Raw genomic sequence first — 27,882 nt, forward strand, 5'->3', positions numbered from 1 at the left:
CAATCGATTATTCTTGTTTGGCACTACATTGCTAATCACAGATTGTGACTATTCCACTTTTATTCCAGTGTACGCGAAAAACCAGCATCACTATAAATGTGTTCCCATAGAGACGCTGACAACTTCATTTCAATTGATCAAACAAAATGATTAAGAATGTTTGTTGCTGAAGCATGAGTGTCATGACATATCTACCTTTGACAGTACACTGAGTACAGTCTTAAACTTTTGTAAATATACACGATTATTCCTGATTGTTCAATTGCAACAGCTGGTACAGCAGGAAATTTTTAACAATGTGCGATCCAAGCTTGGGGGCTGTACCATCGCCAGTCAGTGAACAGAGATCCAGTTATAAACCGAGATTTTTGGACAAAGATGAAAAGATGCCTTCGGATTCTTTGAAAGAACCTTCTACAAAAGCAAACTCTAAATTATGGAAATATACTCCACCTGCAGAGCCACCATCGATTCTTGATCCTGATGATCCGTTGATGAAGCGATTCCAGGATTCCCTCAAAGCTCACTTGTCTCGTATTGATAATAAATTGAATGAAGAAATTTTCGATCTTGTACGTATATTGCAAGTATTTTCATATATCGATAGTATTGTCAATTGTATATACATTTCCAAGTTGTTCTGTATGTATTTATTCTTCAGGAAGCAGCAATCAAAAATGCGAAAGATGTTCGAGAACAGGAAGGACTTAAGTTGTACAGTGCGCAGGAAGAAATAGCTCGGCAGCAATCAGCAATCGATAACTATCAGGCTACGTTAGTAGAGGTGATCCAGATGCGCGAAGAAAAGGAATCACAAATAGATTCAGTGAAAAAAGTGCATAAGGAAGCGTACCAGAAATTGCGAAATGAGAAGGCAAAGGAGGAAGAGATCATTCGGGAACTGGAAAGTTTGTCTTCACTAGAACGCCAGTTCAACGAATGGGAGAATGAAATATCTAGTAATCTGACGATATCAAAAAGAATGTCTGAAAAAGATGCAATGGTTCAAAAAGAATTAATTCGCAAAAAGCAGCAAGAGGATTATATTCTATTTAAAATAATGTCAGAAGTGTGGAAGATCGAATCGGAAATAAAAATCTTAAATGAGCAGGCTGAACTAAAAGAAAAAGAGAAGAGTACGCTCAGTCAAACTATCGCCGATGCCAATGCTGATCTTGATGCATTGCAACGAGAATATAAAAATCTGTTCAACACATGGAATAGCATTGTTTCTAATATCTCTCAAAGAAATCAGATTTACAGCGATATTTCTGATGAGAGACAGTGAGTTCGTTGGCAAGCCAATTTTTTTAATAACCCAATGAATAAGCAGAAACTACTTGAAATCTTACTTTCACATCTTTGGGCTATCTTAATATGATTAGTTATTACATTTTTCACTACTTATAAACGTTACAGACAAATACGAGAATCGTTTCGAACATTACAATCTGGAATAGACAAATTGAAAAAAGAGGCCAACAAAGAAATGGAGAATAATGAAAGGCTAACGTCTGTTCAATCGAGAATAGAAGAAGAGATTCAGATCAATTCGAAAATAAACGCCGTTGAAAAGGAGAAGATCATCCATCTTGAATCACAGTTTACAAAAATAGCTAAACTGGTCGAGCAGAATAACGCAGAATTTAACGAAATTCAAAGTGTAGGCACTATTAACTGTCAGAATTGCATGCATATTAAGTTGTGTACTCTGATTAACTAAAAATACTTACATAGGTTCATGTGAATATTTTAATTTATTTCAGGATTACCGACATTATCGCAATATGGAAAAACTGATGCAAAAAGATATTGAAAAACTAGCTAGCCAAAAAGTTCAAATAGAGGAGCAAATTTTGGCCAAGCTGGAAGAAAAGGTGGCACATGACAAAGTTGCTCGGCACCTGAATAAACTTTTACGAAATTTAAAGTGTGTAACTCGGGAGCAGGAATTGGCTGTAGTACAGGCTGAAAATGATTATGGAAAAACATTGCTGGACATTGAAAAGTTACGTGGTGTGTTGGAAAACAACAAATCAGAGTTGGAGGAACTTGTTAATGTTAACACTGTGAAAGAAAAAGAAATTGATGTGACACAATCAGAGATAAAAAAATACGACTCCATTATTACGAAAAAACAAAGAGATATTGATATTGTGAACAAACGAATTGAAGAAGCTCTAGAAAATACAGGGGGGGAAGAAATCAGTCCGCTTGATTTAAAGATAATAACGTTAGAAAAGAATATAGAGGAGACAGAGCAGATGAATCAAAAACTACAGTTACACTGGCTAAGGCAAGAAGGGTATATGGTAAACCTTACTCAGCAGAGGAACGTTCAGACACAAGAGATGAGCTTATTGGCTAAACAGATAACAATAATGGAGCAAAAGAATTTGAAACTCGAGACTGAGCTTGAACTGCAACGAAAAGAAGAGCTTAATATGGTCAGAGTTATAAATAACTATCAACAGAGATTAGTGCATCTCAATGCACGACTGGCAATGCAAAAAGATTACAAGGACTTTTTGGAAGACACGAATTATATGACGAAGAATGAGTGCTTGGTATCACTGGAAGAGTCAGAAATGAATATCATTAGATTAAAGAATGATATACAGCAATTGGAAGACGAAAAAATGAGCGCCAAAGAACAGTTGATCATTTTACAGCGGGAGAGTTTATCTTGGGAAAAAAAGGTAAAGTAATCGACTACAATTTTGGATACCTTAATTGGGTGGTACTAATTTTCTTATGACCCGGAATCGTTAGTACTAAATACAGAGTTTAATTGAAAATTTATAATATAAGGATATTTCATAATTATATTACGAATCTTAATTAAGGTACAATTAGCGCAAGAGACCAACAAGAATGTTAAAGACGAACGAGGCTGCTTCGGTGATGTGGGAATAATGAAAAGTGAGATCCAAAGAATGCAAATTAGACTTTCACACCTTAAAAAGGCTCAGGAAAAGTTGATTCAAGATATGGAACATTGCGTTTCTCGAAGAGATGCAATTGTTGACGGAGCAATGGCAAAAGAGAAAAGAAATCCTAAAGGCCAACACAATCAGAGAGCCATTTTTCAAAAACGCCTGGCCGATCAAAGGCTGAAAATCAAACAATTAGCAAAAGTGAGATGTTGAATAGTATTTATGATTATCAAATATCGAGGAAAATTATCTCAATACTTATTGATAATTTTAGGAAACGAAACAGATAGACAATCAAATTTCTGAATTGGAAGAACTGCAGAAGACAATGTTAGAACAGTTGAATCAGGAACAAGAAAGGCTCAGGTTAATCGAAGACTCTATTCCAGACATTGAAAAGAAGATAACTGAAGCTGAAATTATAAAACAGCATGTATGTAAGCTGCATGTTACAAACAGTCTAGAACGCTGTTTGACTTTTGTTTAACAAATTTATAGATATGTTCTAAACAAGACATATTTTATATTTTATGCATATTGCTTAAATAACTGGAAGTACACACAGGCAAAAATACTTCTAATTTACTTCATATTAATTTTATAGAATTTGGAGATTCTAATACGGAAACAGCACAAAGTGAAAATGTATCAAGACGTCCACAACGGGCGGCACAAGATGCTGCATAAATCTGAATCACTCTTAGATGCAGAACTGTTGAAACAGCGCATGATGAATGCAGATTTGAAAGAAATAATGGAACAAACGCAAAGTGATTTTCCACTGTTGAAAAATGTGACGCGAAAAATATTACTGACACTTCAAACACCGTAAAAACTATTTTATCCAATACATAAATGCATACTTGTAAATGTGACCAATATTATTAAACATGTCTAATTCTGAAATATTTGCAGTTTAAATTAACACAATTATTACTAGGTTTGCTCGATAATTTGAAAATCTAAAATTATCTGCAACACGATATTCCTAAGTAGTAGGATGCCAAGGAGAATCATGAACAATAACCATAGATTTTTCCATTAAAATAACAACTAAGTAATTTATTATACACATTTTGTACACTTGGTTACAAATTATACGACATACTTACATCCTTCAGCTGTTATGAGACCCATTTCACAATATAATACGTTTTCTTTCCTACCCTTAACATCGTCAAATTATTTGGCATGATATGAACCCCAGGAGTGATTACTTCTTCAATATTTTTAATCCTTTGATGATTGATGTAAAAACCACCAGCGGTAATAATTCTTATTGCATTAGTTTCATCCGGAAAACAATTTGCTCTCAAACTAAGTTGTAGCACCGTCAAGCCTGGCTCAGGCAATACTTCAATTAAAGTTGCCCCTTGAAATGCGGTGACCATCTCATCGGCACTGAGATTGGATAAACTTTCAATCGACTTATCGTAAAGTATGGATGTAGTTTGCTGTGCTGTTTTCAAGCCTGCTTCTGTAAAGGTTATCAATTTACATGAGTCACGCTCAGATTAATGTAAATGAATAGAAATGTGGACATCTGCAGTCATTAGAAAATAATACACAACATTAATAATCAATTACCTCCATGCACCAATCGAGTAACATGTTCAGCTAGTATTTTTTGTGCTGTACGTTGTTCGGGATTTTTTTCGTGGGTAGCCATAATTTCTGCAATACGTCCCAATGGGATAAATGTGAAGAATTTTAGGAATCGATGAACGTCCGAGTCTTTGGTGCGCATGAAGAATTGGTAGAGTTGAAAACTGGAAGACTTATTCTCTGACAACCATACAGCATTGCCGGCAGATTTGCCAAACTTTTCACCACTTTCTGTTGTGATTAATGGTAGCGTCAGACCAAAGACCCTTGTCTCAGTTACTCTGCCGATCAAATCGAACCCAGCATCGATGTTACCCATTTGATCGCTGCCACCAATTTGAAATCTACAATTGTACTTCTCCAGTAGATAGAACCAATCGTAGCCTTGAAGGACCTGGTAAGAGAACTCAGCAAAGCTCATTCCTGTTTCTGAATTTAGTCTCGTCTGTACGGATGTTTTGCTGAGCATTGTACCGAGTCTGAAATACTTTCCTACACTTCTTAGAAAATCAAGCACACTTATATCCTTGTACCAGTCTATATTGTTGACAATCATAACACGTTTTGGTTTTTTGTTATCATCCCAAAAAAGTTCCTCATGATTTTCAAATATCGTTCTAATGTTTCTCGATATACCTTCTATGTTCTTATTTATTAGGACCTGTTCCATTTCGGTACGCGCTGACTTTCTGTGACTCGGATCTCCTATCTGTCCCGTAGCTCCTCCTACTACAGCTATTACTTGATGGCCAGATCTTTGCCAATGTAGAAGATTCATCAATACTAATAGATTTCCAATATGCAAACTGTCCGCCGTTGGATCAAACCCGGCATATACCGTCTGCGGCGACGAATTAAGAAGGTCGATTACTTCTCCTCTGCGTAAACAACAAAGATTAAGTAAAATTAGTTGAATATCAACATTGTAGGAAAATTGGACTGCCTCTCACATGTTAGAGTCGAGGAAATTATTTATAAATTATAAATTAAACAGCAGTTCATACTCACGCCGAAGTGTCTGGAAAAATATCCTGAAACATTCCTCTGTCGTAAAGTCTTAAAACGTTTCTACTTTTGTACGTTTTGTACGTTCTAATACTCTTTAAATCGTGCCTACAGGCCGTGCATAACCTCCACAAATGCCTTACACTCATCTTAAGAATTATTCTATTTCAATTCTTTGGTTTGATTTTTCAAAGAATTTTTTATTATTCTTCGAAACTCAGTTAAGATGTATATGTATATCTTCAAAACTGCCGATGATGGGAAATTGCTAACAATAACGAAACCGGTATCGTTACGAATCCCTCACATGTGACGCACGTTATTATTGTTAAAAATCTGGGGAACTTTGACAAAGGCCAACATTTCGCTGTACGCTAGTAAAAGATTTACGTATATAAGGAAACTCTTAAGAATCTAGTTCATCCGTATGAATCCTCTCAGTTATCAGTGAAGGGAGGTATTCAGATGGCCAGTATTTAAATAGTATGTATACACCGTGTAGTATTAAAAATACGGTATTCAACGTGCAGATGAGCTCAAAAACGATTAGGTATGTACTAAACGCGCGACGAGCGATGGTAGGATTGTGACATTGTTGAATGTAATATTGAAATATTTAAACGATTAATGTATAAATGACAATATTGAAATGAGTGATAAATTTATTTTTCTCGTAGATGTGTGGGAATAAGGAGAATTACAAACTACATTGAGTAACGCGATTCTGATAATTACTATATTTCGAGTATAGTTGTCTGTCAGGTGCATGCCGTGAACCATAGACAGTAACAGAACAGATTAGCCGGTAATATTAAGATTTGTGATGGATAAAATGCATAAAATGAAATTTTAACGCAAGTCGGTATTTAAATAACGGAACATATACTGGGCGGGAAATTAACGGCGAAGAGACGGCGACGAGTCTCGAGGGTCGAAGCGTATTTGATAATATGGTAATATTTTGACATCCGCAGTTCCGTTTGAGCCGTAGACGTGAACAGACCGAATCACCGAACAGACCACGGGGGCTGCACGCGGATCGTGACTCGCGCGTGTAGATTGCGATAAAAAAGAAATTATTTTTAAAGCCCGTCCGATCGCGATCGCGTTAAATAATCGATAATCTTAAAGAGTCGGAGTGTTTTTAGTGAAAGTAGAATCGAAATAAGTCTCGTAAGTGTCAGTAAAGTGATAAATATGGCGAACAGCGTAGCACCAGACTCGTGGGAGCAGCAGGCGGACGGCGGAGATAATGCGAACGGTCAGGATAAATCGTTGGAGAGTAAATTCTCAACGTTGAATGTAAACGCCGCTGAATTCGTGCCTTCCTTCTGCATACCATCCTCGGAAACAAGCTCGGCAGGCGACAGCCCGAACGCCACCGTTCCTGACACCAGCCACGGTACGTGGATACCTTACCTTACCTATCTTCTCCGTTCCCCAGAGCTCCTCCAAAAATAACAGTACATATCCACTAGTCACGACTAGTCATCCCTCTTTACTTAACACATCCCCTGCTCTATCAGTATAATCAGTCCGATAACAATTCTCATTTTCCCATCCGCACCGCTGGCTGGATCCGTTAAATTACCACTTACCTGGTGGCGGTTGGTTAATTATAACACTCTGATTGTTCCTCTGCACACCGCATAATAATCCCTCTGATACACGTCGTCACGGATTTTACCGGTGGCCAAAAAAAAACTCGTATATTATCCCTGATTAATCCGTTATCGTATTCTTATCTTTTTTTTCTTTATTCGCAATTGTTCAGAATGTAAACTAGAAATAAACTAAATGCCATGCGTGCCGCGCATTTTACTGCATCCCCGCATTGACTACGGTATCAAACGGACAACGTGGATTCCACTTACCTTGACATTCCAACCTACTTTTCGTTTATACCTGATCGGAATAATTTCGCCCGCACTTTTTTTCCGCTTTATTCATATTCCTCTGTTCTTCCATTCCTTCCATTCCTTCCATTCTTCTCTAGATATTGAGATCTCTTCCTATTTATGTTCAGATGACCCGTTCCTAATTTACTCATACCAATCAGGCACAATCTCATCGCCAAACTATTATCTTATTTATCACATATGTTGAGCAGCCTGCACAGCTGTTTGGCGATTAGAAAGTCTCTATTGTTTTGTTTTTTTTTTCTTACCATCTTTGTCGTCTGGTCAACGACGTTAAATCGGAACACCTGTGAAAAACTACCTTGTCGACTTTAGGAGGAAGCTCTGTTGCCGTTCCACCTGATCCGGCTGGCACTTTAGTAGAGGAACCGCCTGCTGGGGGAGGGGCACCACCTCCACCTAACGTGACAAATGCCAAGAATGCCAGTCCTGAACATCAGCCAGCTGATTCTTGGGAAGAAGCAGCCGTCGATGCCGACCCTTTACTAACACCTGAGAATGAAGAGGTAACGACAACGGCGACCTGACGTTTTTTTTCTACACATGCGATGTCGTTTGACGTATATTTTTATGTGCTGTGATAATACAACTGTCGCTTCACAGGCTGAAATTGACGAGGATGAAGAGACGGTGGTGAAAATACCGAAAAAGAAGCCAGTCAAAGTAACGGAAGATACAAAAAGCAAAAAAGAACATGTCAATGTTGTCTTCATCGGTCATGTCGGTGAGTTAATAATTTATAAGTTTGTACACTGCTACTTTGTATTCAGATAGGCATGGACTGTAAAAATTTGGAAATACTGGAAGAAAGTAAGATTTTTTTGCAAACAATGTCCGGATACTATGAATTCAAGTGTGAAGGTTTTTCGGTATTATGATAGAAAAATAGTGCAAGAATAGAAACCAACCTTTTTTTTTTTTTTTAGAGAGAATCAGGTGAAAAAAAAATATGGGACAGTCGTAGAATTTTAAAACTCATTTTCATTGGTCATTCCAATTTTCCATTTACTGATGCGCGTCATTAAACTATAAAGTGACGCTGTTGCATTTATGATTTTAAATTCCGTTATTTTTTTGTATAACTATATCTTATAAAAAATCACATGTATAAGGGAAAACTAGTTTAGAATATTTTATGGCAACGTTGGAAATCATCACGTGTACATTTCAGCGTAAGAAACATCGTTGAATATAATCTTTCCTTCTTTAATCAATCAGACATGGTAAACAATGGTTGAAAAAAGTGCAATCAGTCGTTTGTATATGTTCTTGTTACCACCCATCGTCATACCTATCCTTATCCTTATTTGCTTTGCTCCTATTTCACAACAAGCTTATCAAGATTCCGAGTATAAGCTGTGGTGTTACGTACAAGAAACGTTGGAGTATAATGTTGATCTTATTCACGGCATTACATAATTCTAAGAATCATCTTCAGATTGGGATTAACTATTTAACAAATTAGCTCAGATGCGAATTCTTGAATAATTGTACAGATGCTGGAAAGTCAACCATCGGTGGACAAATCATGGCATTAACAGGTATGGTCGACAAAAGAACATTGGAAAAGTATGAAAGAGAAGCTAAGGAAAGAAGCAGAGAAACGTGGTACCTCAGTTGGGCACTGGACACTAACCAGGAAGAGCGAGAGAAAGGAAAAACCGTCGAGGTTGGCCGGGCGTATTTTGAGACCGAAAGAAAGCATTTCACAATTCTGGATGCGCCAGGACACAAAAGTTTTGTGCCAAACATGATCGGTGGTGCTGCTCAGGCTGATTTAGCCGTACTTGTAATTTCTGCGAGAAAAGGTGAATTTGAAACTGGATTTGACAGAGGGGGGCAAACGAGAGAACACGCCATGCTGGCCAAAACTGCTGGCGTCAAACATCTGGTAGTATTAGTTAACAAAATGGATGACCCAACGGTGGAATGGGACGAGGGCAGATACAACGAATGCAGGTAAACATGAAATTTTCAAAGCCGAGATGAATATCTGCTATAAAAAGCTAAATTTCATACAATTAGAATGTTTCATTTTTCGCATGTTAAATTTTAATAGTTTTATTCCAAATGGCGATAATCAACTTTCAGAGATAAAATCTTACCCTACCTTCGTAAATTGGGATTCAACCCAGCAAAAGACTTGACCTTTATGCCGGTATCGGGCCAACTAGGAATTGGCTTGAAAGATCCAATCCCTGCGGAGCTCTGTACCTGGTACAAGGGTGACGCATTCATACCATTCATTGACCAGCTACCATCCCTTAATCGTAAGAGTAACGGACCATTTATTATGCCAATTGTTGATAAATACAAGGATATGGGTACGGTAGTAATGGGTAAAGTGGAGGCTGGAGAAGCAAAGAAGGGACATTCGCTACTGGTTATGCCTAATAGAGTGAGTATATTAAATCATTAAGTGCTTTGTGTGATGTATTGATAGGTCATTTGCATTTACATTCAATACTTCTTATTGTATTAATAGACAGCAGTAACGGTAGACCAATTATGGTCGGATGATGAAGAAGTAACGTCGGTTGGTCCTGGTGAAAATGTAAAGATTAAGCTGAAGGGTATTGAGGAAGAAGACGTGAGTCCCGGCTTTGTTCTATGCGATAGTAACAATCCGATCAAAACGGGAAAAATTTTTGACGCCCAAGTTGTCATCCTGGAGCACAAAAGCATCATTTGTGCTGGTTACAGTGCTGTAATGCATATTCACTGCGCAGCCGAAGAAGTCAGTGTGAAAGCGCTCATATGTTTGGTGGACAAAAAATCTGGTGATAAAAGTAAAACGCGACCGAGGTTCGTCAAACAAGATCAAGTGGCCATCATGAGAATTGAGTGCGCCGGAGTTATTTGCCTTGAACAGTTTAAACTGTTTCCCCAAATGGGTCGGTTCACTCTTAGGGACGAAAGTGAGTATATTATCCTTTTTCCTCATACACTATCCATAGCTTGTAAATATCACGACAGAGTACAAAACGGTGTCTTACTCTAATTATATAACTATCAATTTTTAACTAATATACACCAAGCAAACATGTATCAAGAACACTATTGACAATTGCTTATTCTTTGATTTTCAGACAAAACTATTGCTATTGGTAAGGTGCTGAAGGTGGTTGAGTAAGTTCTGTTTCATATTGACTTTTATTGTGACTAAGACATTATTATACCTATCATCGAACACATTGAAATCACACACAAACAATGTCAACACGAACTTTGAGAACCTATGATCTATCTGTATGCATTAAACATTAGATGATGAATCAAGACACACTCACAATAAGTGTAATTTGGGATTGGGTGAACAGAGAGAGATATATGCGAATTATATATATTATATATATAAAGAATGATATATATGACAAACTAAAATAAAACCACTTTGATTACAAAAAGAAAAAGAAAAGAATAAAATAGATAATAAAAAGAAATGTTTTTGAGGAAACATAGCCCCGCCCCCCCGCCCTAAAAAAAGAATAAAAATACCTTTCCAGGATTTTATTGTCGTTGAAATATTTTAATGGCAAGGGGGTAGGGAAGGAGGGTATACAAAAAGGCTTTTTCAATATAAACTGTGGGCGATATTTTTGTTCTACGGAGCTATGTGAGAAATGATAATGGATAGCATTAACGCTAATTATTATGATTATTATTATTATTATTATTATTGAATTGATGGGTAATAGATGAAACATATTGAGTAAAGCAAATAGATAGTGTTACACAACAATTTATAATTATTAAATCATTATTGTACTGTTTCTTATTTTATTCTCATTAAAATACTAATTTACTACGAAACTGTTTATTTGTAATAATTTTCACTGTATGTTCTGTACTTTGGAGCATTTTTTGGCTCATCAGAAAGAAGAAAAAAAACGAAAAAATAATAAATGAAAACTTTCTGTGATAGATCACAGGGAGAGTAAATTAATTTACATAGATTTTTTGAGGAAAGTAGTCTGTAAGAAGACAATTGATATGAATATCTTTTCATTTCTTTATAAAAAAAATATCATACCAGCCATATTGTGCCCTAAAAATTGATTGCAGAAATATTTATGACAGTTATCGGATCACGGCTGAAGTTGTGCAAATAGTAGACAGGGAAGAAAAATCAGTTCGTTGATCTAAAGAAGCATCAAATATTGCTAATGATATGAAAGGTACCTTGATGGAAAGAGGTCAGTTGCTCTGTCTACTCTTGCTCTGATACAATACACTAAAATACTGGTTGTCATCTCGTCTTCCAAATAAGAAGAAAAGTCTGTAACGCTCACAAGTACAGAATTTTATAGTGCATTGAGTATAATAATCGTTGACATTTTCGTTTTACTTCATATTTCGTAGGTTTTTTTTCTAATCTATTTGCCAATTTTATTAAAGAGCTTGTCACCATCGGCACACACATAGCTAGGAGAATTCATGAAAACGTGATTTTTGTAGCTTCAGTGAAACAATCACACGGTGAAGAAAAAAATAATTGTAAAATATAAGAATCGGCAATGTCCGTATTGTTATTATTAAATATTATTATGGATTGAACTAATATTAATTATTAATATAAAAACTACCAATAATATAAACATAAACGAAGTATAAGGAGGTGAGCAAACTACAGAAGAATAATAGATATTAAGAGCCTTAGCTCATGCTGTAGTGTGGGATACATTGATATTTTTATATATTGCTGCGCCATCAATATTTACTTATTCAATCAAGTCAGCCGGTTTGGTTTTTACTGAAAAGGCTTGGCTTTTAACCATTTCGAAGCTATATCTGCGAGGGCCTAAAATTATGAAAAACAGGAAAGAGTGCTGAAAACTTGATGAAAAAAATCAACACACTGAAGTTCAATGAAATTTTAATATCAAATAGTATTCAATATTTAGCGCTCAATTAGCAATATGAATTCTTGATCAATAGTTGGAAATTTGCCAGACAATATGATGTGCTTTAGAGAATTCTAATAATCGTAATTACGAATATTGTTTGAAAAAAATCGAGGAGAATCCTCCAGTGAACCATTTTTATGCTGTTTTCAATTTAATTCAACACAATGTACAAACTGTTGTCCTTTGGTGTAGGGAAAATATAAAATGTAAAAATGCGTAATTTGTACAATCCTATTTGATGTATATCGAAGCAGGATATTTTTTCTTGGGACAGAAAAAAGTAGTTTCTGCTTAAAGTATTGGAAACTATGAGAAAAACGTAGATAGCATAAGTACAAATAAATTATTTTTGAAATGTGCAAAACGGTATCATTGTTTTCAAAGATAGAACTAGAATTATTTTTTTAATAGTAAGGTCTGAAAGCCTGGGATGATAAAACTAATTCATTTTTCTCACTGGTATTCAGCGCTCATCCTACTTATTACTTATAACTTATATAATAAAATTTGGAAAACTGGTCAAAATCATGTGGGATAAAAAGGAAAATTTTGCTTTGAATTACGTGTTATTTAATGAATGATAGAATGGTATATAATAATATATTTCATCGATTTACGAGAATGCTACTCTTAGTTGTGCACGATAATTATTCTTTTAACAGTTAAAAAGCATGTAAAAGAATAAATTTCGTTCGAATTTTTGTGAAAGGAAGTCATTGCAGTCACAGAGCGAAGTTTATGAAGTATTGCCTAATAAAATACCGTGATGGAAGATTTTAAATCTTGTACATGGTTGTATATGATTACATAGTTATATTAAACATGTACATAAACACGTGCGGACAGCGTTAAGTCTGTTTCGTGCCAATCGTCCAATAAGTAATCAATCGGTCTGTTTAATTTAGTTGCACTGTAAAGTTAAACGCCACATTCATATCTTTATGAAGAAACGATTGATAAACGACTATACATAATTTCGCTATTATACGTGAGATATGAAAAATCAACTATAGCCTTTAATACGAACTAAACCGGCTATTAGCTTCCTAATTATCACCTTGGACATGAATTTTGAAAAAAGTATCATTTGCTCATGAGTATTCACATTGCAATTTAACTTTAACATGTAAGTTGTATAATTAATTCTTGAAAACAATCGATTTCGATTGTTATCAAACACCATGTCAAGAAATGATTGAATTCGAAGTAAATGAAATGAGTCTTAAAAAATATTTTAAAAAAGTTAAATTCTAAGATATAGGTATAAAATTTCAAGAAAAAAGAACACAGAAATCAATAAGACACATTAAACAAGATTACTAGATGCGGAAAAGGTTGTTTCATCGTTTTCAATAAAATTTGTATTAAGTGATGTTCAATTTTGAAACTGAAGAAATGAAAATATTCTATAAATTGACTGACAAAATGGATGAGGACAGTTTTAAAGTAATATCAAGCACTGTATGCAATTCGATAATTCCCATAGCGACCAGATGTTTTTCAATTAAGATTACTATTTTGACGGTGACAACCGTGTGCGTTTACTAATCTTGTATTAGCACTGTCTGCCTTTTTTTACGAATAAAAAGAAAATCTAATCAGACTTAAAACTAGTAGTGAGGTGAATGAAATGACTTATATTATTATAAAAATGTGCATAAATTGTTTATCAAATGCGCAGTGTTTCGTCATTGAAACAGCATAAATACGAAAATTTTGAAGACATTTTCATATTCCCAATAAATATTGTACATGGAGACAGCCTCTTTAATTCTAGAAATTTAATATCAAGCCCCTGTTACATTGATTTTATCTTTTATATTCATACATCATGTGATGTGTAATCATATTTATAGACCCTGCACTAGTTTCAACTAGTTTTTACTGCGTGTCGTCCTGACTCATTTAACATTGGCGCTCCTAATTCTGATCAACTATCTCGTGTTACAGAGGAAAAACATGAATTTAAATCGGCGATATAAAGTATTAGTAGGTATGTAAGACCTTGTTCAAATCAATTACTTTATACAATGTAACGATAATCATTTCTTGACTCATTGAAATTGTGTTTGAAATGAAAATGAATTTGCTGATGGCATATACATTTACTTCTTTTTTTATTCAGCGTTCGAGCGGATAAAAACCAGGTAGTTCAGTTGCGGAATTGAATTTATTCGAATTATTTTCAAATGAAACGCTTCAAAATGTTGAAATTATCAACTTTTTATTTCGTTCGCTGGGATAATGTCTAGGCTCTATAACACATGAGTTGATATCTGAACTATGGTTTACTGTAATGTATGCAATTTCAATTGCTTCCTAATCTCTGGCCAAGGTATTTTAACATAGTAAAATATAAATGTGTAAAGTAGTTTTATATACCCCGATTTTTTAAACAATTAGCTTTTAAATCTGTTTACCGATCTCTATCAACGTTTGAAATATCGGCTATTTCTTGAGCCAGATAAGAAAGTAATTCGATACAATTATGCCACTTTAGCTAAAACCCATCCACGCAATAATTGCCAAGTGATCTTGTAGCATTTTTTAATTTGGTCAACATAATTCGCAAGCAACATGAGCGAATGATTCAAAATTTCATACAGAAATTATTCCGTCATACCGTCGTTTTGTCTAGTGATTTTGGCGCGGCAATTGTTCACGAGTTTCCATGAGTCATAGTTCCAATTCTACCAACATAACGCGACTCAAGACTCGATTGAAAAAGTCCCTAACTAGCATAAACATGGCCTCCCGAGGCAGTCTCGGTGTTCTGAGAGTTTTAGCCAAATTAGAAGCGTCCGTCAACTCCGGAAACTATTATGAAGCACATCAGATGTACAGGACTTTGCACTTTAGGTAAGCCAACAATTATTTATATGCTTTTCATATTCTGACTAATTTCAAGTGCGACGTAATTGCAACTTAACCTCTCTTTAGGTACCTTGGACAAAGAAAGTATTCCGAATTACTGGAATTACTGTACAATGGATCAACGTTACTCCTACAACATGATCAGGTACTAATTTCTTCCCTTCGATGTATGCGTCCACAAGAAGAGCTTACCCAATTTTCACATTTGTATATGCATGTGTGTTGAATGTTCATTGGAGCATTCAGTGATTAGTCACAAATGGTAATAGCCTTGCCATCTCTTGAATTGGATTTTCAAATTTTACCGAAGATGTGATGGAAAATTGCTATAACAGATTTGTAAAATGTACACTTGAATGATTTCTATATTTACTATGCAATATTAACTCCCATATACTTAATCTACGATAGGCATGCGTCGCACATTTAAGAATACAAGCAACACTCAATGTTTAATTTTTCTTTCAGCAAGCAAGTGGCGCTGATCTTGGTATATTATTTGTCGATGCTCTGGTCAAGTCAGAAACTGAGCCTTCGCAATTATATTTTGAAAAACTGACAAATCTGTTTGGTTTGATGAACCCCACAGCACCAGAAAGGGAAACGTTTCTGTTAGAAGCGCTAAGGTGGAGTCTAAAAGGGTCCGATTATAAAACCGGTCATCCAGATTTCCATCAGAGAATAGCACAAGTTTTCTGGAAAGGTACACTCAAGTAAAAAGAATCAGATTTGCGTTGTAAATGTTTCTTTCATAACAGATAGATTCATTGAAATTGTACTGTTAAACCAATGTGCATAGAAGCTCTCGCAGTCAATCTCTCGAATAATATTTATATGTTTTTAAATACAGAGAAAAACTACATAATGGCCAGGCAACACTTTTTATATAGCAGTGATGGATCCGGTTGCGCTGCGATGCTTGTTGAACTGCATGAAGAGCGTGGATACTCCAGTGAAATAGATCTTTTCATCGTGCAAGCCGTCTTACAGTAAGTTAATGATTGAAATTGTTCTTCATCAAAGAGTTTTGAAAAAGTTACATGAGTTGTATACTCGCATGTACATTATAAAATAGTAAAAGTATTGTTATGGTCTTTTTATATTGTACTTCATTGATTTCCAGGTACTTATGTTTGAGAAATAAAACCACAGCAGAAGAAGCGTTTCATTCATATACTTTGAAACACCCAAAAATAAATAGTGGTCCACCGTACTTTCTGCCGTTGTTGAATTTTTTATTCTTCTTGTTGAAAACCATTGAAACGTAAGTTTTGTTGACATGTAATATTAAAAAATTAGTAATATAAGTTACTCATACACCAACATGATGCATTTCTCATCACAATAATCCAGCAATATTGTAACAATTGCATTGGATATTCTTGCCTTTGAAATATATGTTCTCATTTTAAATTTATAAATTTCATTTACTGTCTTTCAAGACATTATGAGAATGCTTGATTGTTAATGCTATGAATGACTAGGCAGTTAAAAGATTTCACATATATATGGAAAATAAAAAATCGTTATGTTTTCAATTTTTATAAATACAGTGGTAAGCTGGCCGCTTTCACAGTTTTGTGTGAGCAGTACCAGATAAGCCTGAACAGAGACCCGCTCTATAGACAATACTTGGATAAAATAGGTCAAGTGTTCTTTAATGTATCACCTCCACGGGCACCCAGTCAAGGATTATTTGGTTCTCTGTTACAATCATTTTTCAATGGTCTGGAAGAAGAGGATTCAGACGATGATCAGCGAAATGCTCCTACGACATCGCATGTGGCACAAGAATTAGACTAATTGGAAAGGGAATGTTTTTAAACTTTGTATGAGATGAGTTAAAAGAGCTTACAGAGATTTGAGATGCCATAAGGGTCTGCTGAAATGGGTATTCATACACATACATATTAAATTTAGCGTAAAGTAGCAGTTTATTGTTCTCATTTTTAGCATTCTTCATCCATTCAAATATAGATAGATATTAGGACGGTCCTTATGTGGAAGCCGAAAAAATTTTCATTGCGACACCCCCCCCGCCGCCGGACTTGTGCCAAATCACTAAAAAAAAATCTGTGCCTACACGCTTGCAACAACACGTGCCCCTACAAGCTTGAAGTTTGATATTCAGATAAAAGAAAATACCCTTGACCTTAATTTTCGAGTAGATCAAACATGTTTAAAATTATATGCAACCGAAAAATTTTGTCTGTTTAACATCTTGGATTATTTCGTAAAAATCCATAGAGAACCGTAAGGGAAAAAAAAAGAAGGTCTAAGCTGTTTGTATTTTTACACAAACAATTCGAATTTGACAAAAAGAAATGTTCTTTTTCGCCAAAATTATTTTGGATTTACACATTGAAGCACGTGTCCATTAACGCCGAACGTCAATTTTTTTTACCTGAGTGGGAAATTTCAAACTCGTAGAGGCACGTGTTTCAGTCGATGTAGTGCCTTGAAATTTTACACAGATTTTTTTATGATTCAGAACAGATCTGGGGGACATTGCAATGAAAATATGTTTCGGACCTCCGAATGAGAACCACCCTGATATGTATAAATATATAATAATATATATAGGTACAGATTGATGAACAACATTTGAAGAGTTGTAAAACGCCTAGGTTTAGAAGTTTATTTATATCTGAATATGCATTCTTACGTATTCATCATTGTACCTATATGGGTGTAGAAGCAATGTACAGAATTTTATTTATTTTTGCGTAAATGTCAATTCTCAGAAAAAATAATATATATGAAAAACAAAAATTCATGGTCAATGCCCATTCAGTTTGTGTGATTTTATTTTACTTTATTTTTCGCCGTTTACGTTTCTAATAATGTATTGACAAAGATGTGAGATTTTTAGGTTTGTTTTTTAAACCGTGTGCTAATAAGTTAGCTTATAAATACGCGAAACTAAGCGATCGAAAATGAGATAGTTATTCTAAAACTCGATATTCCACATTCACCAGGCAAAGCATATAATATCTGATGTGCCCTTTTTGAAATCTGGCTCTAAAGAAAACTTATAGTAATAACCGTGTACATTTTGGGAGTGATACGAATCGGTTTAAAGCGTTATTTTGTATACTCTGAATAAAATGAGAAATAAAAGGAAAAAATATCTAACATAATCATTTTTTCTTGAAAATACAAACTGCACAAGTAGCATATGCGATTAGATAAAGCAAGGACACGTAACATAATTGAATAATATTCATCTACTGGAAGGAATAATGTAAAGAAACGTCAAAATCAAAGTACAAGGCTAGTTCACACATCCGATGTCACAATATTGACTATTTTACGCATTGTATATTATTATCAATTTTAGTAAGCTGTAAGACGTCAAACTATGAGTCAACTTAAATAATGTACAAAAAGTAATTATTAATTATTGCAGTACATACCTTTCAATGTCAAGTTTTTTCCATCTCGCCTCATATTCCATATAGCATGTAATTTGATGAATACTTGACTGGCATTGTGTACATAGATTTTTAGTGTGAACAAGGTCCTCTTTACTTGTTCTACTTTTTCAATTTATTCCCAATCTTTTTCTTCATAAAAATAATCAGTCTTCTTCTGCTCTATCGATAACTAACGCTTTTTTTTTTGTTATATTATAGAATTTAAAATTATATTAATTTACGCAATGAGACGAATGCAATATTTATGAGTTTCTATCTCTGGTATACCGAAATATTAACAATTTTAAGGCGCAGTAGAAAAGTGCTTGAAAAAGCACCTGTGTAATTTGTAAACAAATATTAGATAGCACATCGTTTGAGCAATGTACAGGCTGAAAATCTTTTCAAAGTAAGTTAAAACGGTGTAAAGAGATATGAGCGAATATATTTTACAGTAGTATAGCATGTAGCAAAAGCTCAATTACGAAACAGTTAATATTTAGTATGAAATACTATAATGCTTTATTATATGAATTAAAATTAATCTCTGACAGTGGCATAATATCTATTTAATTGAGGAAACACAAATTCTACATTCTTATCATATTGAAAATAAAAATACAGAATGATAATCCACTAGCTTTTTACGTAAGGATACATTATTACCCTTGAAGAAATGTAAAATACTAACAGGAAGTTTTTATTTGTGTATTTTATTTTTCAGTATAAAAAATATAAACATGAGACTTTTATAGAGGATTTTATGTTCGGATATTAAATACTTTTCATCTCATAAGCCATTTAAAAGCAATTTCAATAAAAACAATTCCTTCTTCGCAATACCTTTACAGTTTTAATGCATACGTAAATTTCAACTATCAAATGTTAACTCTTAAATGTTACTAAAAAAGAAAAAAAAAAAAAAAAAAAAAACTAGCCCTACATGATCGACATAGCAGGTAAATACCGTTAATTTCTTACAAGATAACTGCTGATAATGTAATAGTAGCTTTGGTCTATAAAAAGACTACAGACACGTACTATTATTACATTATTACACAGGTTTGGGAAATGATTTTGATTTTTATACAGAAAAATAAAAATCTGATTTGGACCAATATTGTATGTATAGGAAAACTAAGGAATTATATCTATCAAAGCAAACCTAGATTTTTTCAATTTAGGTCACTGCTTGATTGTACATCTTTCTAGTATGATTGAGCGAACGATTTGAAAAAATTTTACGTACGTTATATTGAGCGTGACTCAATGATAATAAAATTATGAGACATGGATCTATATTCCAAACCGCTGTTTTGCCATACGAAAATATTTTCCAATTACAACATTTTCAGTCAGTATTAGTCATTATAAATGATATATCTTACAAGGGACATCAGTTTGATGTTCCCCTTTGAATTCGATGTAACTTATGTATGTTATAGAACATTCAACACTAACAAACACGTTTCTTTTATAGGCGGAACAACGATTTGAAGGGATGGAAACGATCCCCAACGAGGTAATTTCTTGATGCGCTCGATGTTTTGAATGAAACCAATGCTGAAATGTTTCTATTCATGAATGATACATTTTTCAATGTTGTACAAACATACATAAGTTGCAACTAAATCCGAGGGGGACACCAAACTGACGTGCCTTGTTAGTAGAAATCGATCTAGCTGTTTCTCTTTTAGATGTACATGTTTAATACTCTTTCAGACCTGGCATCGGGAATTGTGAGGCAAATTCTTCAACTTCTTTACGAAGTGCTTGGACCTTTGCCTTCATTGTCGCATCAGTATCTAATACCTTTTTAAATTCTGCGAGCTTAAGCCCAGATATGGCTGTGACTTCTTTAGCCAGTTCTATGCCTGAAAATTGGAAATAGTATTAACAATCTGTGAACTGATATTGTCAGAGCTGAAGCATAACTTCGAACGCTTTTCGCCAAGTCAAGTCAAATTCAAACGTAAGTGATAATGAAACTGATAGAACTTACCCGAATGAATGAAACTAACAGCTTTATCAATTTCAGCTTCCTTGAAACCCCTAGTAGTCAAAGCCGGTGTTCCAAGCCTAATACCGCTTGGATTGAAAGCACTTTTATCCCCAGGAACTGTATTTTTGTTGCATGCGATTCCAATATCTTCTAGTATCCTCTCAGCTTTGGCTCCGCTGATACCAGTGGTGCTCAGGTCAACTAAGATGAGATGCACGTCGGTGCCACCACTGCTAATTTTGTAACCAAGTTTTTGAAGACTGTCTGAGAGTCTTTTTGCATTAGCTAATACTTGTTTTTGATAAGCAATGAACTCTGGCGACTTTGCCTGCTTCATTGCTGTGGCAATGGCAGCAATTTGATGATTATGTGGGCCACCTTGCAGGCCGGGAAACACAGCCTGATTTATCCTGGTCTCCAGATCATACAAAATCTTTTCACCTTTCTTATTTGTACTTCTGACGCCTTTTCGAAAGAAAATTACACCTGCACGTGGCCCTCTGTAATTAAATAATCAAAAATCATATCTGACTATCTCATTTGCAGAAAAGTTTCAATTTTTTTTTTTTACAACAATCCAATTGCCTTTACCTGAGCGTCTTATGAGTTGTAGTAGAAACAACATCGCTGTATGCAAATGGGCTGGGAATAACACCTGCAGCAACAAGTCCAGAAATATGTGACATATCGCTGAAAAGATATGCTCCATGTTGATCAGCAATTTCCCTAAAACGTTTGTAGTCCAAACACCTGCTATAGCACGATATACCAGCTATAATTATCTTTGGCTTGAACAATCTTGCAGTCTCTTCAAGCTTCTCGTAGTCTATGTATCCTGTTTCAGGATTCACCTTGTAAGGCATCGACTCGAAGAATATTGATGTTGCAGAGATTTTCTTGGTTTCGGTGAAAAATCCTATGAAAAATTGAAGGTAGATTTATAAATAACTTGATAACGTAAAATCTTCCGTTATAACAAAAAATTACTCCGTATCACAAATATGTTTAAGGAACTTTGTGTTAACCGTGTGTTAGATGCCCTCCGTCGGGGAGATCTAGACCCATTATACGCCCATGGGGTTCAACCAGACCAGTGTAGACGGCAAAATTGGCTGGACTTCCGGAATACGGTTGAACGTTGCACCCCCATTCTTCTGGATTCAGATTGTAAGCTTCTAAGGCCCGTTTTTGAGCAAGTAATTCAATTTGATCGATGAATTCGTTTCCACCATAATATCTGAAAAAGTAAAAAATTATTACCATACAATCAAAGAAAATAAAATTATATTCTAACAATTTCACATAATTTCAGGTACAAAAAAGGAGAATTTGGATGTCAAATTAATTTTTCACCTCTGTCCTGGAAGACCTTCGCTATATTTATTTCCTAGGCAAGATCCGAGGCATTGGAGTACGCTAAGAGAGGTAAAATTTTCACTCGCAATCATTTCCAGCCCAGACTCTTGTCGCTTTCTTTCCTTTTTCATTAGATCGAACAACTCGTAATCCGTGTCCCATAAGTTTTTGTGAATAGTGCTCGACATATTGTCCTATAAATAAAATTCCCGGATTTAATAGAAATGAAAAAGCAAGTTCCTTAATATAATCTCTCCTCTTTTCTCAAATCACATTATAACTTGCACATGAAAGATTAATGAACAACAACATTCAATTTCTACCAAAGAATATCAAGAGATCAACAATATAACCTGTTGCTTTTCACACGTCTTGCTGCGTATGGACACGTGTTTCAAACGTAAAAAAATACGGAAGTAGTTATGTAGCGGAAAAAACGTGTTAGTAACGCGCGATATTCGTCAAAGGAAGACTGAGCGGTGAATGGTAGAAAATTGCGGGATCCGTAGTATTATAATCCCCAGTTAAGGGAAACTTTGATAGAGTTCAAGCGAGATAACCCCAACTCTCCGGGCGACACGAGGAGGTCGTGAATATGTGAAATCTTCTTACGTGAAACTTAACATAAGATTACGCTCAAGTTTTATCGCCTTATTATAGAGTGAGAATGTAAAATCAGAGCACAGCACAAACAAGCGTCACATGTGTAATATAATAACTCACGTTAGCACAACTTTCGACATAATTGTTTTGCGCAAATGATCATAATTGTAATATCTATAGGTATAATGATTATCGCAGAGACGGTTATCAAAGTTTGCACAATAACCGATTATTGTTGTTGCACTTTCGAAAATACATATAATCGCAAACAAGGGAGTGGTAAAAACAATTTTATCGTCATAAAGACAAGTTCACATCGCTGTCACGCCAATTATCTACACTATAAGCTAAACTGCATCGACTATAAAGAAATATTACATTCGCTACATCGGTGCAGACAACTTATATCCATAACGGACGTATAGATTGAAGTGTAGAATAAACTGCAAGCATGCGTGCGAACAGCGGCTGTCATTACGTTCGAGAAAAAATGATCAAATGAATTTAACACCTATTGTTAGAATACCCGACATTATTTGCTTTTCTCACCGGCATTGAAGTGCAGTCAGCTGTCGTGTGTTGAACAGAGTGAAACGATGATGTAGCGCGGGTAACCAAGTGACCCAGAGTTCTTGGTCTTCTTGATGCATTGCCCTTTTTTCTCACCAGATTTTTAACCAATTGCCTCGCCGGTCCGGTTAAACTATACCAATTTCCGGCCATCGTACTTTATGTATTCAGCGCAGTGATACTCCCACGATTCTATGGAAATATAAACTGACTGCAGGTATTGGTTTGGCTTGAAAATAACAAAATAGCCAGCCTTTCGACAGTTCACGCGAAGCTGCTACAATCTGTCTCCACGGATATATGCAGATATGCTACGCGTATAATACGCAGGACCAATTCCGAATTCTATCAACTGTGTACGCGTTGCGCAAAAATTTGAAAAAACAAACCGACTATATTAACGTTTTCTTTCGAACTGTGCATATTATAGCATACAGAACGATCTACCGCTTAAAGTACTGGTTACTAAGGAATTGCAAGAGAATGTGCATTAATATATATATATATATATATATATATATACATACATATATTATGTATATTCTACGCGCGACGAGATAGATCAATACGCTTTCTCGCGTTACCGCGGCAAACAGCCAGCAAATATTTCTTCACGTCAAGCACACATATGCATATACGTATTGTGAATAAGACAACCCCCCGTACCAATCGGTAGATTAACAATGTTTTATCAGAAATTCAAAACACTGTATATACGTATTTATTGACGCCTCTGCTAGTTTATTCAAGCTTTCAATTCAGCGGTTTATGCAGCTGCCGAATACATTGAAATGATAATTTTTTACAAAACTCTGTAGAGGACTTTTCAGAGAAATGAAGAGTTTTTTAATTTTCAATACAATGACTCAACGTTCTGAATATTATACTGAAATCAATTTTACTTTGACTTTCTCTCATTGAAAATCCTCAGAATGAAAGCATTCGCTATTGAAATAAATTGGTAGGATCGAGCACTGGAGATGGGAATCAGTTCGTAACAAGTTATAACCGGTTCGCAAATGCGGTTTTAAAATTCTAAGCAATTTACTTTTACACGCAATGTGTGCAATGAAACCGGTTCAATTTCCAAGAAACCACGCCCAGTGAACCAATTTTTATACACCATCAGCGAACTTATTTATCAACTTACGGGACTTAAATTAAGTGAGATGAAAATTTAGTTTTCATGCAATTTTACTTTCAAACTTTTAAGATTACCACGTTTATAAAGTTGACTTTAAGTGATAAACTAAAAAGATATTCAATATCTGAGATATTAGCGAAATTTTTTCCGAGTGATATTAAACATAATTTCGGAAAGATCTAATGACAAGACCTAGGGAAAATCATTATAATCACTATATTCGAGATTGAAGAAAATCAACCGTTTGGAAAAATATCTCAATTATAATCGGCTGTGAGAGTTGCTTGATATTTGATTGATTGATATACAAGACAATATGATAAATAGTATTGCAAGCGATTCAAATTCAAATAATATAATATAATCTTTGATCACGATTAATAGACATTATTTTCAAATAATAAATTACAAATTGTATACGCATATTCTATTCAGATTTCAAATATTTCACCGGACGGTAATTAGGGCAAGAAATGTTTATACACATATATGTATACATATAATAAATATAATTATTACAGACAATATAATTTACGCGTAAAAGATCAATCGGCACCATGTTATTCAATTATAAATAGATTAACAAAAGGAAACGGTGATATGAAAAACCAATTAAGAATAGATCAGGAAAGGAATTTTTCCGTCAAACTTATAGACATCGATGTACGGAAATTTAGTTGTAATACTGGGTAGAATGATGATTTTCCTGTCTTTTTGTTACAACCATTTCATTTTTCGCGTACTTCGCATTTTTATATGTTATAACTTTAAATCTGTGGTAGATTCCGAATGAAAAGTTATCAAGAGTAAGAGAGTAATGCAAAATTCATCGCACATCAATGCTGTGTATATACAAACACTATTTCTTGCAATGATCGCTGAATTATATATTTATTGTGAATATCATACAATAATAATTTAAACAATATTTAATGCTTTTTTATTTCTGATTAAATTTTTTTTTTTTTTTTTTACGTTTTTCGATTCTCGTTTTGCAAAAAAATACATAGTTGTCTTTATTCCTAATAATAATTATTATCGACCAAAATTGGCAACACAATATACGTTTAATGTAACGAAACGTGATTATTAAATTCATTATTTTTCATTCTATAACTATATCTAATACAATATTACAATTTATCCTTATTTTGTTAACATTACGTGATTCGATTCAGAGCTCTGGTTCCCCTCTTAATTTACGTAATTCTTTACTCTCTGATTCTTTCTTCTCTCTCTGTTACTAACTAGCGTATTAATATTAATTACAACGTTATACAAGAGCAACCCTTTATTCCATTTACGTTTCAAGGGCTTGTTACCGATCTATATTTTCAACACACAAATAATACATGGTTAATAATTATTCTTAAAATAAAAATCGATATTTAAGCGACAATTGAATTCCTTTTTCATTAGTCCGAGAACTAAAAAAAAAAAGAATAATAAAAAATGTAAAAACTTAGAATTATATATAGGTATATCTTAACACAAAAGAAGCGTAAATCTTAAATAGGCTTATGTGCTTTATTTTTTCTATTCTGTTGTTATGGTGCCTTCACCAGTTGAAACGTGTTTCCCAACTGATATGACAAAACAACTGGTGAAAAGTTTTTTATTGGTACCGAGCAGTAACTATACCTACGTTGGTAAAAACTCAACTTATCAACGTAATTGCGTAACAAATTTGTACACTTTCATAAAAATATGAGGATTGTGATACCAGACAAACAAGTTATAAATAACAGCGACGGAGTGATTGACAACCCTGCGGAGAGCATCCAGAAGCGATCGCACAGGGTATTTTCAAAACCGAGGGGAACAGCAACATTGTAAATAATAGTAACAGTAATAATAATAAATGTGTTAATAATAAGAATCACATTGATCATTCAGATAGATGCCTGATGCAAAATGAAAACACTGACTCTCAGCATTTAATTAGATTTAATGATAAAAAAAATCAGGAACGTAAAATGTCTCATTCAGTATGAAATATTGATTACAGAATTCAGAAATATTTAATCGAATTTATAGCAATTTTGAGTGTGTTTGGGAACACATAGAGTCACGTATGTACTTGCAAAAGTTGATATCAACTTTTGATAAGTGTTACATAATGTTAAAGGCCAGGAGTCTGAATACTTCTTTGATAACACTTAGCCGTTTTGGTAACAGATTAATCAATACAATAACAAGCCCTTCAGTTCAAGATTCAAGCACTCTTTTTAGAAATTTATTATTACGCACGACATGCACCATTTTGGCATCACAATTAAAGAAAACATACAAACTTTATTTGTGTTCAGAAAGAGCTCATAGATCGTTTTAAATTTGTTTTTGCGATACAATTACAGATCATTGTCCAGTCAAGTTCAGAATGTTCCAAAATAAAACGTAGAAACAGAACAACTGAGAGTATAAATATCGTATTTATTTAGTTGGACATAAGCTGAAATATTAGTCTGATAACGATAGTTAGTATTCCATGATATCAAACAGTCTTGATGATGCTGTTTAAAATAGTTCTAGACAACAACTTATTCTAGATTTGTAAGCTTATTTTAATTATGCTTACATAGCGTATAGTAATACATTACATATGCTTTACTATAATACAAGTTTTATTTTGAAACTTTCTAAATGCAACATTTCTTGTGATTACAGTCTTAGCTCAATTCATTTTTCCAACGTGGCTAATTTTCCAATGTTTGTCCCCAAAGAAATCAGATTTGTCAAGTCAATTTTTTTCAACATCAAATGGTCATTAATAATTAAAGATCAGTATAAGGAGGTGATGGAGAAAATCGAGTTTCCAAAAAATGTGAAACATTAATGATTGACCCAATGTTAGCTGTTCGGAAACATTGAACTGTTGATAAAATAAAAAGTATAAAGCTGCGGAGGAATTCACATTTTAGTCTTGTTATAACAAAAGAAACAGAGTTATAATGATAATATTAGGTTTGAAATGAAAAATAATTTTATGTGTAAAATTAAATCAATTTGTATTATTTTGATTAACAAAGTTGCATGGATTTTTCTTTTTAACTCATAGATATTATAAATTTGCGTGGAATTTTGCCAGTAATTCCATTTTCATAACATGTAACAAGAGTAGTGAAGCATGAAAATACCGAGTTCGTAAATGTTGATATATTCTTCAAATTATTTTTCACTTTCTGTAGCTCTCTTCAATCTATAGCATCGATCTTCAGTTGCTTCATCAAAACTCAGCACCTTCTATATATTAAATGTACTTTTTTTTCTTTCGAATTTTAATTTTCCCGAAAGAAAGATTATAAATATATATATATATATATATATATATATATATACATGTATTTTATATTATATATTATATATATATATATAATATATAAATATATATGTATATATTTAAGACTAAAGACAAGAATTCAAAAACTTACTGCATCTAAAAGTGATGAAGACATTGAAAAAGAAAAAATGAAACGCACACGCACTCAATAAGGAAAAATAATCGATAGAAACAAATTAGATACTACAGGGTGATTGAGACGTAG

The 27,882-nt window shown here is 34.2% G+C and overlaps 5 protein-coding genes across 7 annotated transcripts; 3 read left to right on the forward strand and 2 right to left on the reverse strand.

Annotated features, from left to right (window-relative positions):
- The first annotated feature begins 275 nt into the window (after positions 1-275).
- LOC124404885 (coiled-coil domain-containing protein 40) lies at positions 276-4,006 on the forward strand. The gene is made up of 7 exons (XM_046879365.1): positions 276-572; positions 662-1,284; positions 1,420-1,663; positions 1,767-2,699; positions 2,847-3,137; positions 3,211-3,369; positions 3,541-4,006. The coding sequence occupies exons 1-7, from the start codon at positions 297-299 to the stop codon at positions 3,766-3,768; spliced, it is 2,754 nt and encodes a 917-aa protein (XP_046735321.1). The 5' UTR covers positions 276-296; the 3' UTR covers positions 3,769-4,006.
- LOC124404887 (tyrosine--tRNA ligase, mitochondrial) lies at positions 3,978-5,923 on the reverse strand. Its single transcript, XM_046879368.1, has 3 exons — positions 5,550-5,923; positions 4,524-5,419; positions 3,978-4,413 (listed from the first exon to the last, which is right to left on the reverse strand). The coding sequence occupies exons 1-3, from the start codon at positions 5,693-5,695 to the stop codon at positions 4,061-4,063; spliced, it is 1,395 nt and encodes a 464-aa protein (XP_046735324.1). The 5' UTR covers positions 5,696-5,923; the 3' UTR covers positions 3,978-4,060.
- Positions 5,924-6,521: 598 nt separating this feature from the next.
- Positions 6,522-11,730, forward strand: LOC124404886 (eukaryotic peptide chain release factor GTP-binding subunit ERF3A). 2 transcript variants are annotated; one of them, XM_046879366.1, is made up of 7 exons: positions 6,522-6,948; positions 7,781-7,971; positions 8,069-8,189; positions 8,962-9,424; positions 9,557-9,863; positions 9,951-10,383; positions 10,555-11,730. In XM_046879366.1, exons 1-7 carry the CDS (start codon positions 6,744-6,746, stop codon positions 10,596-10,598), a joined length of 1,764 nt encoding a protein of 587 aa, XP_046735322.1. In that variant the 5' UTR covers positions 6,522-6,743; the 3' UTR covers positions 10,599-11,730. The 2 variants fall into 2 exon arrangements, with proteins under 2 accessions (XP_046735322.1, XP_046735323.1); XM_046879367.1 differs by having other exon boundaries at positions 6,523-6,807.
- A 3,349-nt stretch (positions 11,731-15,079) lies between these two features.
- On the forward strand, positions 15,080-18,386 carry LOC124404888 (Golgi to ER traffic protein 4 homolog). Its single transcript, XM_046879370.1, has 6 exons — positions 15,080-15,231; positions 15,313-15,391; positions 15,715-15,949; positions 16,097-16,235; positions 16,370-16,510; positions 16,800-18,386. Exons 1-6 carry the CDS (start codon positions 15,119-15,121, stop codon positions 17,047-17,049), a joined length of 957 nt encoding a protein of 318 aa, XP_046735326.1. The 5' UTR covers positions 15,080-15,118; the 3' UTR covers positions 17,050-18,386.
- A 1,874-nt stretch (positions 18,387-20,260) lies between these two features.
- On the reverse strand, positions 20,261-23,567 carry LOC124404090 (serine hydroxymethyltransferase). Of its 2 annotated transcripts, none has more exons than XM_046877949.1 (6): positions 23,173-23,567; positions 22,018-22,214; positions 21,690-21,901; positions 21,256-21,580; positions 20,665-21,164; positions 20,261-20,536 (listed from the first exon to the last, which is right to left on the reverse strand). In XM_046877949.1, exons 1-6 carry the CDS (start codon positions 23,344-23,346, stop codon positions 20,370-20,372), a joined length of 1,575 nt encoding a protein of 524 aa, XP_046733905.1. In that variant the 5' UTR covers positions 23,347-23,567; the 3' UTR covers positions 20,261-20,369. The 2 variants fall into 2 exon arrangements, with proteins under 2 accessions (XP_046733905.1, XP_046733906.1); XM_046877950.1 differs by lacking the exon at positions 23,173-23,567 and adding an exon at positions 22,374-22,510.
- Between the last annotated feature and the right edge of the window lie 4,315 nt (positions 23,568-27,882).

The sequence above is a fragment of the Diprion similis genome, chromosome 3 (genome assembly GCF_021155765.1).
Source record: "Diprion similis isolate iyDipSimi1 chromosome 3, iyDipSimi1.1, whole genome shotgun sequence".
Taxonomy (NCBI): Eukaryota; Metazoa; Arthropoda; class Insecta; order Hymenoptera; family Diprionidae; genus Diprion; species Diprion similis.

Coding starts and splice junctions, on each gene's coding strand:
- LOC124404885 (XM_046879365.1), top strand. CDS start 297: ATGTGCGATCCAAGCTTGGGGGCTGTACCATCGCCAGTCAGTGAACAG. Junction 3,138..3,210: donor AAATCAAACAATTAGCAAAA/GTGAGATGTTGA, acceptor TGATAATTTTAG/GAAACGAAACAGATAGACAA. Junction 3,370..3,540: donor CTGAAATTATAAAACAGCAT/GTATGTAAGCTG, acceptor TTAATTTTATAG/AATTTGGAGATTCTAATACG.
- LOC124404887 (XM_046879368.1), bottom strand. CDS start 5,695: ATGAGTGTAAGGCATTTGTGGAGGTTATGCACGGCCTGTAGGCACGAT. Junction 5,420..5,549: donor ATTTTTCCAGACACTTCGGC/GTGAGTATGAAC, acceptor TTGTTTACGCAG/AGGAGAAGTAATCGACCTTC. Junction 4,414..4,523: donor TACTCGATTGGTGCATGGAG/GTAATTGATTAT, acceptor TAACCTTTACAG/AAGCAGGCTTGAAAACAGCA.
- LOC124404886 (XM_046879366.1), top strand. CDS start 6,744: ATGGCGAACAGCGTAGCACCAGACTCGTGGGAGCAGCAGGCGGACGGC. Junction 8,190..8,961: donor TGTCTTCATCGGTCATGTCG/GTGAGTTAATAA, acceptor ATAATTGTACAG/ATGCTGGAAAGTCAACCATC. Junction 9,864..9,950: donor TACTGGTTATGCCTAATAGA/GTGAGTATATTA, acceptor TTGTATTAATAG/ACAGCAGTAACGGTAGACCA.
- LOC124404888 (XM_046879370.1), top strand. CDS start 15,119: ATGGCCTCCCGAGGCAGTCTCGGTGTTCTGAGAGTTTTAGCCAAATTA. Junction 15,232..15,312: donor TACAGGACTTTGCACTTTAG/GTAAGCCAACAA, acceptor ACCTCTCTTTAG/GTACCTTGGACAAAGAAAGT. Junction 15,392..15,714: donor TACTCCTACAACATGATCAG/GTACTAATTTCT, acceptor TTTTTCTTTCAG/CAAGCAAGTGGCGCTGATCT.
- LOC124404090 (XM_046877949.1), bottom strand. CDS start 23,346: ATGGCCGGAAATTGGTATAGTTTAACCGGACCGGCGAGGCAATTGGTT. Junction 22,215..23,172: donor CTGACTGCACTTCAATGCCG/GTGAGAAAAGCA, acceptor TTTTATTTATAG/GACAATATGTCGAGCACTAT. Junction 20,537..20,664: donor TGTTAGTTTCATTCATTCGG/GTAAGTTCTATC, acceptor TCCAATTTTCAG/GCATAGAACTGGCTAAAGAA.